Below are 14840 nucleotides of genomic sequence, written 5' to 3'. Positions count from 1 at the left end.
TAAACAGTTATATCCACAGTAAACAGTTATATCCATAGTAAACAGTTATATCCATAGTAAACAGTTATATCCATAGTAAACAGTTATATCCACAGTAAACAGTTATATCCATAGTAAACAGTTATATCCACAGTAAACAGTTATATCCATAGTAAACATTTATATCCACAGTAAACAGTGATATCCACAGTAAACAGTTATATCCACAGTAAACAGTTATATCCATAGTAAACAGTTATATCCACAGTAAACAGTTATATCCACAGTAAACAGTTATATCCATAGTAAACAGTTATATCCACAGTAAACAGTTATATCCACAGTAAACAGTTATATCCACAGTAAACAGTTATATCCATAGTAAACAGTTATATCCACAGTAAACAGTTATATCCACAGTAAACAGTTATATCCATAGTAAACAGTTATATCCACAGTAAACAGTTATATCCACAGTAAACAGTTATATCCACAGTAAACAGTTATATCCACAGTAAACATTTATATCCACAGTAAACAGTTATATCCATAGTAAACAGTTATATCCACAGTAAACAGTTATATCCATAGTAAACAGTTATATCCACAGTAAACAGTTATATCCATAGATGTACTGTAGAGAGTCATTATTTTTCTGGTCTACCCTCACATTATGATTATGATGTTTAATACAATAAATTAAGTCCATCATAAAGTCTGTCTGTCTCACTCTTACAAACATACATTAGGACATTACAGTGACTTACACTCATTAGCCACTTTATTAGCTACACTTGATTCATCCTTATTCTTCTTAATTGTATATATTTTATGTTTATGTGTATGTTTAACCTGCTGCAACTAATGAATTTCCCAAATTGGGATCAATAAAGTAAAGTAGGTAAAGTAAAGTAAGTCTAAGTCTAAAACAAATACAGTCTAATACAACAGCCTTGCTATAAATCCTGCCATCAGCAGTGTTACACTCCCAGTTCCAAAACAGTTGGGAAGCTGTGTTAAACACAAATAAAACAGAATGTGGTTTGTTTGATGCAGCAACACATTTCATACAAGTTGGGGCAGGAGTAACAAAAGACTGGTGGAATGCTCCAAAAACACCTGTTTGGAACATTCCACAGGTAAACAGGTTCATTGGTAACAGGTGATAGTATCATGATTGGCTATGAAACACATGTAAGGACCGGGCCCTTACTCACTAACCAAATCTTAACTGTAACGGTGATGACTGTGATTTACTTGACAGGGATCAGCCTTGTGTTCCCAAATATGACACAAATCCCCTCAATGTGCAGTGTGAACAACTTTATGGCCCCACAATGTGATTAATGACAGCATTTACACACTTTTATGTGTTTTACTTGGCATTACTTACAAAATCCACTAGATGTCACCACTGACTTGTGGTGTTTGGAGTGGAGGTTGCCTGCTGTTAACAAATTCAAGTTCACAGAGTCATTCTCATTTCAGCATAGAGAATATTCTACGTAGAAATACAAATAGATATTTTTTTGATTGATACTGTATGGCCTGTCAAACAGTGGGTACGTACTGTCAGGACAACCAGCCTCCAAATTGTTTCATACTAACATTTCATGCTAACATTTGATACACTCAGTCCCACAGATGGATTCCGCCCACAGTTCTTATGTTTCTGCTTCTCCTCTTCTCCGTAGCTCCATAATAAATGTGCATCTAATGTGAAACCAGAGTGTGATGGAGGAGCCTTGAGGGACCACACTCTGTTACCCTCATACATCTGCCCTGTTGTCCTGGTGAGAATCCCTTTTTCTGCGATACATACACAAGAGTGCACACACTGCATGTACAATTGAGACTATGTTAACTTCCACAGATGAAGGAGGATTAGTTTGGTTTCAGTATTATATCACTGACAAAACAAATCTTTAGCAGACTGTGTGAGCTGATTTTAGAGCAGGCTTCACTCTCACAGTTGTTGCTGTCGGTTCAGAACATTGTTTAAAAAGTTCATAGATTCCACGACAGAAAACAGTGAGTGTGGTCAGTTTGAATTTTTAATTTTACACTATGTTAGGGATTTCAATAGCATATCAAAAATATTCATAGAAACCTCATTTGAAATATACACTCACTGGCCAGTTCATTGTGTACACCTAGCTAAAATCAATGCACTAATACAATATTATGATCATTTTAGGCGTCGCAGTTTGTGGCTCTGTTTAACTGAATTACATTGTACAAAGAGGTGCGTCTCTTATTTGGCCTACACTTGCTGATATAGATGGAGCAGACATAATAATAGACACACCTGTAAGAATAATGCAATACAATTTAACAACACCACAAACTGCAGTCAGTCACCTCTCTAAAATAGTTTAAACAAAAACAGAACTTTATAACCTTTATGAAAGTAGGATTTATAATAATTTGAAACACAAGCTGCTTCAGCCGTTCATCTGGAGCTCAGTACAATCCAGACTGTACCCAAAATGTACTGCTTCTGTGTCCTTCCATTCACTGCATCAACGATACGACAGAGACAATGAGCACAGTTGTGACAGAAATAGCATTTTAGCCATATACTGAGGATTGTTTAAGAGGTTTGATGAGTGGTAAGCTGCCACTACAACCTGGATAGGAAATGTAGAGGGGATGGATTGATGACTAAACTGGTTGTATTAGCAACATTCCATTCAAAAGACTTCCTCTAACATGTCTTGTCAGACCTCTGTCCAGCAAACACCTGCCTCAATTTCACACTGAATGATGATTCCATTTTTGGGTTTGTGGTCTGGCTTTTCGATTGTCCTCACAGGTACCTCATTGACAAACTGATTTATATACATGTTATCCATATCTAAAGTGGGCTTTTCCATGCACTTGCAGAATATTTAAAGTTTGTTTTTATTGATGAAGGGAAAGTGCATACAGCCAGTATTTGGAGCACAAATTTCTTCTTCTCTCTCCTGCTCCTGTATATTGTAGATTGGAATCAGTCAAGAGTAAATAAAAGGCCTGGCCCACGGTTGTTTATCAGTCTTGCTCTTTTCACAGGACCGTCATTCTGTGGTGAAGCGTGGTGAGGGGGAGTCGCCACCCAGCACCAGCCCTGATGACACCAATCAGACTTTCAAATTCTCCCCTGGAGATGGACAAGCACTGCAGGTACGCTTGTCCAGCATCCAGCAGCTGTCCGTCATCTAGGTTGTTTAAGTGACCACACAAAGTGAGTTAACAGATGCCTGAGTCTGTTTTTCCTTCCTGTCTCCAGATCACCCCTCTCCCAGGCACTCACCCACTCCTGGTCATGGTCAATCCCAAGAGTGGAGGGAGACAGGGCGAGCGGTAAGTCACCTGCGGGCCTTCTGCTGGGGTCTAGTGGTCTGTTTTACTATTGTCTTTTTCATCCACTGCAATGTCATGTACTGTATGGTGACACTGAATAGAGGTAATGAATTAAGTTGATGACAGCCATTTGGCTTCACATAAACACAACCTGATTATTTTATAGCTCAAAGAAAATTAATGCTCTTCATTTTTAAGTCAGATGTTTTTATTCGAAAAAAAAAAGAAGAAATGGATGAGATCTGGGTACAAATCAAACATGTTGTGAATAATCTAGGATGAAAATAGAAAAATAAGATTAAAATTTATTACAATTAACTTTATATCTCAACAACTACTGTCTAATATATAAACTTCCTTTCTTAGCAATAATCCTAGAATCATTGGTCAATGTACAACCACAGACACAACAGGTTTTCACCCAGGTCAGAGCACAGTAACAGCGATATTATATATAGCATCATGTTCAATGTTTGACTCCAAAATCATTACAGTTATTACAGTCAACCATGATGTCTGCCCCTGACTGTTTATTATTATTATTGTTGTTGTTGTTGTTGTTGTTGTTGTTGTTGTTGTTGTTGGTGTTAATCCAAACTCTTCTCTCACTTAAATCCAGTAACTACAGGACACACTCCACTAACTTGTGAACCTTAGATACCCCTCATGTACGCACTAATTTTGGTAGAGCTGGTTTTTTTTATTTGTTGTTTTTCCTTTTACAAAGCATTTTATAAAGTAACACAACATGAACATGGGCTGTTTTCTGACACAATATTACAGCGAATTAATTACCAATCAAGTGCATTTTGATTTAGAAAAGAAACTTAAACAAAAGTAGGGCGTTTCAGGGAAATGTACATTTTCCATTGCTTCCATATGTACTATGCACCTTTGAAATGAAATGAACTACAAAATGCTCTCAAACTAGAGTCCTACATCCCTCTGGGAGATTTTAAAGCTTTATTGTCTGATGTGTTTTATGATTCATTCTCTTTTTATTTATTCTTTGTTTATTGTTATTATTTGTTTGCCAATTGTGTTCTTGTGAGTGTTTTTTGTTCTCACGTCTGTCTTGGAAAGAGATCATAATCTCAGTGAGACAATGAGAAATAAATAGAAAAAGTATGTTAATAGTTAATTTTCCTTTACTAATTTAATTTTTTCTTTGTCTATGTAAGTCTCTGCATTTATGCTATCAAGCATAGACCAGATGTAATATAATCAAATGGCACACTTCAGGAAACTGATTTCTGTCTCAGACGGCTCCATAATTTCTGGCCCTTCCTGCTGTCTCTGAATGCTGCAATCTAAAGATAAAGAGCACTATACATTGTTGCTGTACTCTCCACACAACAGAGACCAATCATTCCTTGTTGCTCTGCCTCAGCCTGACACATTACCATAGCAACACGCTCGTTATTACCATTAGAATAACTATTAATAGACATTCCAAGAACCAAAAAATCATTTTGAGCAGGAAACCAGAGGCTGTTGTAATGCTATTTTTGTCTGTGAAAACTAGATAAAGTTGTCCATGCAATTTCACATTTAGTTGTTTCTTTAATTAATTGATGATGCAGCAACTTGTCAGTGTATGAAGTGTATAAGCTTCTACCCTACATACAAATGTTAACAGAGTTTGTATAGTCTGTCTAAATCTGGGTTATCCACTGAATAATATAAATGTATATATTGTATGATTTGGATTCCTTCATGGCTGAGGAATCTATTCACTTGTTTATATAACCCATATATCTTTAGTGAAGCTATAGGATGCTTACGCCAAATGAAATGTTCAAACCCCAAATGCCACGATTTTTATGACTTTACTGTTCCAACCCTATTTTTCCTCCCATCATAGCACCAGACTTTTATTGCACCACATGACATGCCTCAAAACTGGTATTGCCTGCAAGATTGCTGTTGTATTTATTCATTATTTTTCATTCTTCTAACCTATGGATGAGCACTCTGTAATATTAGCACATTGTGTATGCTGGTCATTGTACAACTCCATAGGTGCTCACTGTACCTCTGAGTAATTGAGTTGTTTTCACTTTTATTTTTCTCTTGTTTTCCAGGGTACTGAGGAAGTTCAGGTACCTACTGAACCCCAGGCAGGTGTACAGTTTGGAGCGAGGGGGACCAATGGTAGGGTAAGTCTGTTGCATTCATCTCTTTCTTGCCATTTTTACACCAGTGAATGATAGAACAGTGCTGTGTCAGCTGTGTCTGTCTCAGGACATTGTTTATAATGTAGGCCTCAGCAATCAGAGAGAGATGTCATGTTGACCTGTTAATACTTCAAATATCAAACAAATGTTAGTTGTAAGGCTCATTTGGACAGGATCTGTTTCTTCAGTTGAATGACGTCAATGTTCTGACCAGATGAGATTTGTCATGTGTGGTTGTGGCTTTAAAAATCTTTTAGGTCTTTTGGGTTAAGATACAAGCCTGCACCAGCCTATTAGAGCATAAAAATACTCAAAATTGAATCTTTCAGTGGTTAAAGAATTGATACACAAAGCCAGACACAAAGAAATAAAGCTATCATTTATGAAAAGATGAAATGGAGGTGTGCTTTTTTAAAAGTTGCTTCAGAGGTTTGGATTTCGAAGTGAAAAGAACAACATGAATATACAGTAGAAATACAGTTAGTTGTTGTTTAGTCAGGGGAGCTCTGCTGTCAGACCACCTCTTTCCTTCACGCCAAACTAACCTGCGGTGAAGGTGAAAGGGAACAGTGCATTAATGCTGTGCTCTGCATTTGACCTCATGACACACTCGCATACATCAGAGCTGAGCACAGCTTGTCCTTTGAAATGAATGCTGTTGCGCCTTTCATCCACTCAGGGAAGAAAAATGCCATACACACACAAGGACCGTAAATGCTTTACCTTGAAGGTGAGGCACTCTCTTCACCATCCTTTCACTTCCATTTGCACAAAATTCTCTCCTCCCTTGTCTGTGCACAAATCCCTCTCTCTCCCTCAGTCATGACGAGCTGCTGCCCTTGATAGTCCATTGTAGGAAAAGCGACAGAGTGACGCACTCAGGCCTTAGGGGAGAGTACAGTAGATGCATCCGCTGTATCAAACATAAAGGCTGTGTTACTCTGAAGTGATATTGGAAACAATATCAATATAGTGATCTGAAACTAGTTTTTGTAATTTCATCACGCTGTAGTTTAAATGCATTACAGTTCAGTGATGAAACATTTTCAACTTAGAGTTTATGTTCAAAGAAATACACAACCTGTTTAATAGGCATTAAATCACTTCTCACTGCAAGGATGTTAATAGTGTAATATTAGTCACTTTTGCTCATCTTTTTTCCCCATTTTCCTGTTTTTTCATTCCATTCATGAAATAATGTTGCTTCCACAGTGTCAAAAACCAAGAGCACTTGTTGTGAGTGGGACTTACACTAATTATGTAATTGTGCATAAAGAAGCTTTTTGTTCAAATCTCAACACACATCTGAACAGTGGGGCCTTTTCATGTCTTAAATGAGGAAAACTGCTATTGCTGAGCAGTGGAACAGTTGTGCTGGTGCTGAGGCTCTACAGTATGCACAAGTGAATATAAGCACATGCATACAAATAAACACACAATGAAGGTCTGTTGTCACATAGAGGGTTAACTTGCTCTCCACTGAATTCTCCACAACTGTTACCATGGGTTCCCTAGCAACAGGCTCAGCAGGCTTTGAGGTGACAGGCAGCTTACTCTGAATAATTTGTTTAGGGATTGCAATTCCTCGCTGTACTTTCAGCCATTACAAACATTGTTTCAGCCCTTCTATTAATGTGAACCTCCATTTGGCTCTTTGATGATGCACATTTCTCCTCCGCTGACATAAAGCATAGCCACAAACAGTCAGGATTAGTTGGCTTAATTAAAATTTGATGCTGACATGGGAGGGTTTCGGTCAGACGCGACACACAGCTCCATGTTGTGGAAATGTCCTCATGGCGAGTACATGTTGGTGTAGTTATCCAGATGTCCATTAGAGAGGGTTGCTTGCCTAGTGTCCTCTAAATCATCTGACCTGATCCAGAAATAATCACCTACTTTCATTCGAGTGGACCACAGACAGGACAGTAATATCTGAGCAAAGACTGAGGAGTCTATTTAGGAGTGTGTGTTTAGGCTGTTTAGGCTTAGGAATAAGGCTGACCTTATTGTTGTTTCAGATTCCAGTGAGACATGAACACACTCTGTGGCTCATGGATGTGTTTTTTAATTGTTTCTGGACAACAATGGAGCTTCATGGCACAGAAGAATATGATGTGTCAGACCTTGGCTTAGTAGTGGGATCGATTTATTGTTGGTTTTGGTCTTTTCATGGGCTTTGTTGACAGAAAACTATGGAATCCTATAAATATTGCCATATTCACCCTTTAGTGGTGAATCATTTTGTTTGTGCCACATCACTGTAGGAAATAACTACCTATAACACTGTATTCACTGTACAACCCACATTGTGTCTAACTTAGTATAGACTTGGTTTGGAAGGTCTACGGCCATTTCTGTGCAGGGCCAGGTGGTTGGTGTGAAAGAGGTCGGCGCCCTGTATGCAGCTGTCTGATGACGGAGAGAGATGAAAGCTACTGTCGACACCTTTGTCCCAACACACATTAAAGGTCCCTTTGAAGGGCACACGAACTGTGACCACTTAGTGACGATGGTTTCTAGAGAAAAGAGGGGAGTGAACACAGCTGGAGAGGGCACGCATTGATTAAAGACTCTCTCTTTCTCTGTGTCCATCTGCCCATGAGCCTTTCAGTTCACTTCATTAAATCATTCACAGCTTAAATACAAAATCCCTCAACCATTATGAAATCCAATCGATAGATGTACCACCAACAATCCACTTTGACATTTGTGTCTTTGTGTAGAAAAAGGCAAAATAATACCTTCCTTGGTTAAATTTACTGGATCTTCTGTCTTCACAGGCTCAACTTCTTCCATGATGTCCCTGATTTCCGGGTGCTTGCTTGTGGAGGTGATGGCACTGTGGGTTGGATTCTGGACTGTATAGGTATACTTGAACTACACTGCACTACACTACAACTTGAATCACATTTTTGGGCCATGGTTTATTGAGGGTATGATAAGATGTACTCACCTGAGATCTGAGATTGCTAAATATAAATCAGGTGGGTCAACAAGCAGTCAGCAGGTCAGATTATAAACAAACCCTCCAGTTAGCCAAACATTTTTGAGAAAACAGAAGTAAACACATTTCCTCGACAATTCTCTTTAGAAACATTCATCACAGCTTAAAGACAGACTCCCTGGCTCAGCTTTGACCTGCTGTACTGGCTGTTATCGGAAGACATAGTTCTCCTGTGCATGAGCAATGTTGATGTGTTCTGCGATCTCAGTAATGCGCTTGTTTGTTGTTCATAATGTTATTATAATGTTATTATAACCAAAATACACAATGACTGAAGCCACAAAAATAAGGCCCAGGTTGAAATCAAATCTCTTTCTTTTGATTTATCAAGAACAAGAAAGTTGATCTGTTTGTCTTTGCAGATAAGGCCAATTTTGCCAGGCACCCCCCAGTGGCCATCCTCCCTCTGGGCACAGGGAATGACCTGGCACGCTGCTTACGCTGGGGAGGAGGTGGGGCACTCACTCAACCGTGTGTGTGTGTGTGTGTGTGTGTGTGTGTGTGTGTGTGTGTGTGTGTGTGTGTGTTTGTATGTAGGGTTGCAACATTCTGGGAATATCCAAGCTGGTACCTTTTCATGTGGAGTAACAGAAAATAGTGGAAAAGAAATGGAAATATAGAGTTTTTTGCTCAGGTTATATTTATATATTCTTATATTTCCTTTGAAAATCTTTCAGAAAGGATTAGAAGGGTAAAACCAAACCAGACCAGCACATGCTGGTCAGATTTGAATGTTTTCATACAGTGTTGTTTAGTGCCCCACGGTGGGTTAAAATGTATTCTCTTTACTTCTGTGCTGTTTGATCTGATTTAACTCTGTCTTAAATCAAACCATCTAGTAGAGAAACAATAGACAATAACTTTATATTACTTACATCAAAAATGAAGACCACAGTACTCCAGTGCCCCTCAAAAACCGTGCTGGCACACTGATGGCGCAGTCATTACAATGAGCAGCCAAATGTTGTTCAGATTGGGGTTCATTTTAGTGCAGTTAGTGTAGTTTCAGGAAGGGTCTCCATTGCATACTAGAATACAAAGACAGACATGTTCGTGCATGTTTCTGGGAAATGAAAGATGGGGAGGGAGAGTGGGAGCCCTTACGTGTCAAATTAAAAACTGTTAATATGCAGAGCGCTTGTGCTGTAAACCCTCTGCCAGCCATTGATTTGTTGCAGTACTCTGGGCCAATAATTAGAGTGGCTGGTTATGACTGCTTGATTGTTGCTGCTTGGAGGAACAGCAGAGCACTAACCCAGGCTTATGAATGATATTTTGTCAATAAGCTGCCAGGTTCAGGGGGTTTGAGACTTTTGTTGAATAGATCATCTTTCATAGAAATAAACAGTGAAGTCAGAGCTGGAGTCTCTGAGGCCATTTAGCCTAATGAATATTCATCTCAGCAGACAGAGTAAGCGAGAGTGATCTTCATGTGAAGGTGAGACGTCAGCTTTCAGCGATGCTAACGGCATGGCTCGAGGGATGACAATATCCAACAGTCAGTTGTTCCAGACCGAAAATATCTAAGACATTCATGTTGAATTGTACTACATACTACTACTGAGACTGCTCCTCCCTGACTTTTCCTCCAGCACCACCAGCAAATTAAACTTTTCAGTTAATATGTTGAATATCTTGAAATTCCCAGAATGCATTGGCACAACATTTTTGTTGGCACATTCATGGTCCCCAGAGGATGAATGCAACTGACTTTGCTGATCCCCTGACCTTTTTTCTTAGCACCTCCAGCAGGTTGACATTTTTGGCACTGGGGGAAAAGTTTTCGGTCAGATGGATGGCCATGAAATTTGGTTCACATCCATGTCGTAATAATGTTTCATGTCTCTTCATGTAACTTCATTATCGGATCAAAATTTCAATTTGTTTCCATTGTTACTATCAGTCTTAGCTGTACTTTGTGTTTAGTGCCAATTAGCATTAGCATTCAAACATACTAAATAAAGATGGTGAACATGTAACTATCTAAAGATACATGCTTGATGTCAGCATGTTAGAATTTGCATTTAGCTCAAAACACTGCTGTGCTCCAGTGAAGCCTCACAGGGCTGCTTGCTACTGTGGACCACAAAGTTTGTTATTGTTGAGTTTGTGGCTCTGACAATGTGTAATGTTGGCATTTGTAGATTTTAAACTTTCAGGAATTATTCAAAGGCTTTAAAGTGTGTGATACACACTGTATATGATACACAACTTGTGAGTGTGTGCACATATTGAGGATAAATGTGGTGAAAGATCCAGTGGGAAACAGATTATTATTTTTACATGAAAAGGAAATTGTTTGCTCTGAAATTGAACTATTTCTTAAGACTACCACTATGTCAGAGAATGTGCATTTGCAAGCACGCTCATATTTCACGCATGATGCCCCTAGTGTGGTGGTACTCATTAATGCCTGACGCCCTCATGAGAATCTTAGAACATACTTCCCTCCCTGGGGTGCTGTCAGGCCTGAGCCATGTTATAGGTTTGGAGGTGATGGGGGTGGCGGTCTGTATGAAATGGCATCCTAATCAGTGCAACTTTCATGGTTGAATCCATATAATCCACCATTTCACCAGTTAAATGTAGGGGTTTAAATATGGATGGGGTGAAACAATAATTTCTGGATCTACTGACTAAAATCTCTGCCAGTTTTTGCTCACATAAGATCACATGGGTTTGGTTCAATGTAATTTGATTCAAGAAATAAATCAAAATTTTTCACCTCAGTCAGCCTTCCAGCTCATCCCAAATCTGTTGAGGTCAGGGCTCCGTGCAGGATTTTCCCTTTAAAAAGCACTGTGTTATTTCAGGCAGAGCACTGAAATCACACTTCTATTGGCTGATTAGTTGTTTGCAATATGCTTTGTAATGATTGGCATCTAATTATATTTATGCAGGTGTACAGCAGGGGAATTATAATGTGTAATTACTCTGACTTCAATCAAACTTATTGTCACAAGCCGAGTGCACCAAAAATAGAATGGGGTGTACTTTTGGCATGTTTTGTATTTGTTTTCATCAGTGCATTTGCTTGTATTTACTCGTTGTACCTTCCTCTCTCTCTGCTCTCGGCAGGTTATGAGGGTGGCAGCTTGCTGAAGTTCCTTCGAGACATTGAGCACAGCACAGAAGTGGTGCTGGACCGCTGGAACATAGACATTGTCCCTGATGACAAGGAGGAGAAGGGAGATCCTGTCCCCTATAGCATCGTCAACAACTACTTCTCTATTGGAGTGGTAAGGAAATTCCATCATTTATTTCCTGTGTGCCGTGAGCATGGTGGACCTGGGAAGAGGAAAGAAATTTACACGATCATTTACATTTATTGATAAGATGTTGTTCCAACCACTAAAATGTCATGTTATATATTAAAAAATAAAATAATTCTCCATTTACCAATAGGTATTGGTTGAATATTTAGCTATATCAGTTATATCACAGTGTCTTAGTATTGTCCAATTACAATTTAACAAACCATCTGAAATCTAATTTGGTATTATCAGAAAATAAAAACATCAACCCACCTCTGTGATTTGGTGTAGAACAACTCCAAACCATGAAAATGTCCAGTCTTTCTCATCTAAAAAATTTAGCAACAAGATTTCTAAAAACATAAAGCTTAGCCAACTATTTAATCTCAATAATGCATTTGAATTGAATAAACTGGAACCAGTGACCAGTGTATATGTACAACCATTTCTAATTCAATGAAAAATATGAAATATACTTGATGAAATATACAATAAAGAATCGGATATGTTGAATATTTCAAATTCTACATTCCAATTAGCAGGTATGTGTGTCAGACACAAAAGTCTTGCCTCCAAATTAACTGACTGGGACATAGTTGTTATAAATACAACATGGTGAAAAAGATTATTTAGTCTTTGTGGACATAGGCAATTAGTAGATTCATCAGTGGATTTCTGGTCCCTGTTGGGCAGGTTCTGTCTTTTAATTGAAGGAAAGAAACATGTTGCCAGGTTCCAGTTGCTTAGCAACCTTTTTATCTTGTCCTGATGGAGAATACTGTTATAAAGGCTCAGGGGCGTTTATTCAGAGGTGAGGTGACAAACAAGGCCTTCATGAAGTTGTCACAGTGCTGGTCTGTTGATTTTCCTTCAGCATAGTCAATTAGTGGATGTGTCCCCAGAGCAAGTCATTCAAATGTGTTTCTTCAGTGTTTCTTTATGGGAATATGGCAGCCACAGACAGATTCACAAGATGTCCAGACCTCACCACTCCTGTGTTGTAGTTTGGACACACTAGAACAAATCTGTTTATCTGCCACAGTTTAACCATCAACCTTTGTACACACACAGTTCGTAGTTATTGAAATGCATTCTATATCAGCTTGCAGTTGTTTAAGGCTTCCTACAAACAGCTTGCACCCTTTCCATCACTGAACTGGTCAGTGTTAGCAAGCCTTCACTCCTATACTGGCACAGCAAAAAAAACACCATCATACCAAACTCATAATTGGAAGCAGGGTGAATATTTCAGTGCAGCAATGGAAACCACACTATTAACCTTGGTGTTTTGCCAACCTTTGAGCTGAGTCATCACCATAGCAGCCAAAGGTACCATCTGATGTTTTCTTCTCAAACATTCAAGCACAATTAAGCTGATAACAGTCAAACGCATTGGATGTACAGTACAGTACATATGAGTGTAAATAAACAAGTGACATAAGTGTGAAGAGGACATATGTGCACAGGTAGAAGTTAGAGAGTTTTGGCAAGAAGAGGATCAACCACAGTGATGTTATACAACTGCACCCCCACAGGTACCTGCATATGTGTCAGTGTCGACACAACACATAGCAAAACATCGCACAGAGGAGGCCAATGACATACTCATCTATATGTCACTGGTTGCCATTTTTGTGCACTCTCATTTGTACCCTGTGCTGGCTTTCTCACATTCAGTAGTTTGTGTATTGTTACAGTATACTCAGCTACAACATTTAAGCTACATTTAAGTATTATTTATTTACAAGTTTTAGGTAATGGTTCTGGAAAGAAATGGTTCATCTTTGCACTTTTTACTTCATTTCATTTATGTGACAGCTGTTGTTTCTTACAGATTTAATACACAAAATGCATCATGATATCATCACAATACGAATAATAACAAAAACATAGAATAACACCAGCTTTATCCTTTAATGTGGAGGCCCTCTGTGTTAAACTGCAACTGTTTTCCTTGAGTTCTGACAACACTCCAATGTGGCACAGTCATTAAGCAAAGCGACAGGTCGCTGCGCCTCCAAGAGCCACAGTGACAGATGGCTGAGTATCTGGGTGCACACGACACCTGAGCAAACCAATCTCTGACTCACACCAATGATGTAGCCATTAGTAACCCTCAAATCTGGTTTACTAACCATACAGGGTTTGCATTTCCTGCCATCCCATCACAGACCTTGCTACTCAGGGTTTGGTTGCTATGGAGACAGGAGGCTGGCAAGGCCAAATCTGAAAGCTTCTACAGTCATCTGTCCTTTATCTCACTGACTTAATTGTGGCTGACATGGTGTGGAGCATGTGGTTGGCTCAGCCAAAGCACTCAGAACTGTAAATCAGAAAGTGTATTATGTCATTTCTGTTTCAATCTATCCCATATTTTAAAGGAGATTAGATTTTATTCATCCCCAAGGTCAAAAACAAGCTTTTTCTGTTTGCATGTTGTAAGTGCAAATATTCTTTTATTTGGAAAATAGTATTAAACATACCAAAAGTTATATGCATCATCTTTATAGAAGATGAGGATTTAGCAGGTTCAGCCATAGTGCTACTGGCAGGCACAACTGGCTGTCTAAAGATGCATTGAGCAGTGGGCTCACTGTGGGGGCTGCCAGTACCACACTAAGCAGGCAGGATAGCATTAAGAATATATGTGAAGCCTCTGCCTCCTCTTTGAGCACCATGATACACAATACTTATAAAGTGTTCGTCTTCATGCATGCTTTCTATTGAATTAATAAAACCTATACATTAACAAATAATGGCAGTGGATGTAACCATCTGTGTACACGTGCAGGTCAGTATCGGTGCTCTCACTTGACCCGCGGCCTGGAAAGACTCTTGTGAGAGGAATTTGAGAGAAGGAAATCACACCATGTCAGCAGCCATTAAAGGTGCCACCTCATGTTGCAGTGAGGAAGCTGATCCCTCTGCAGCGCGTGTCTCTGTGCAGGACTTTCTGTGGATGGGTGGACAGGTGTAAATGTGTATGTGCATGCACTTGAATGCACATGATTGTGTGTGTGTGTCCTGCAAGATGATTCCTAGTGTTAATGGCCAGTTCCTAATGTGTACCACAATCCC

The 14840-nt window shown here is 39.1% G+C and overlaps 1 protein-coding gene across 4 annotated transcripts in view; it reads left to right on the top strand.

Annotated features, from left to right (window-relative positions):
* Positions 1–14840, top strand: part of LOC139339993 (diacylglycerol kinase beta) — a 106930-nt gene that overhangs the window by 48402 nt on the left and 43688 nt on the right. For all 4 annotated transcript variants that reach the window (XM_070975521.1, XM_070975522.1, XM_070975519.1 and 1 more), the window contains 7 exons: positions 1674–1772; positions 3034–3144; positions 3251–3324; positions 5409–5483; positions 8285–8370; positions 8871–8960; positions 11587–11747. In XM_070975521.1, coding sequence (XP_070831622.1) covers positions 1674–1772; positions 3034–3144; positions 3251–3324; positions 5409–5483; positions 8285–8370; positions 8871–8960; positions 11587–11747 — 696 coding nt within the window. The remainder of the gene's footprint in view (positions 1–1673; positions 1773–3033; positions 3145–3250; positions 3325–5408; positions 5484–8284; positions 8371–8870; positions 8961–11586; positions 11748–14840) is intronic.

Source organism: Chaetodon trifascialis, chromosome 12, assembly GCF_039877785.1.
Source record: "Chaetodon trifascialis isolate fChaTrf1 chromosome 12, fChaTrf1.hap1, whole genome shotgun sequence".
NCBI classification, from domain to species: Eukaryota; Metazoa; Chordata; class Actinopteri; order Chaetodontiformes; family Chaetodontidae; genus Chaetodon; species Chaetodon trifascialis.
Note: the sequence above shows the minus strand (reverse complement) of the source record. Positions and strands in the feature narration are given on the sequence as shown.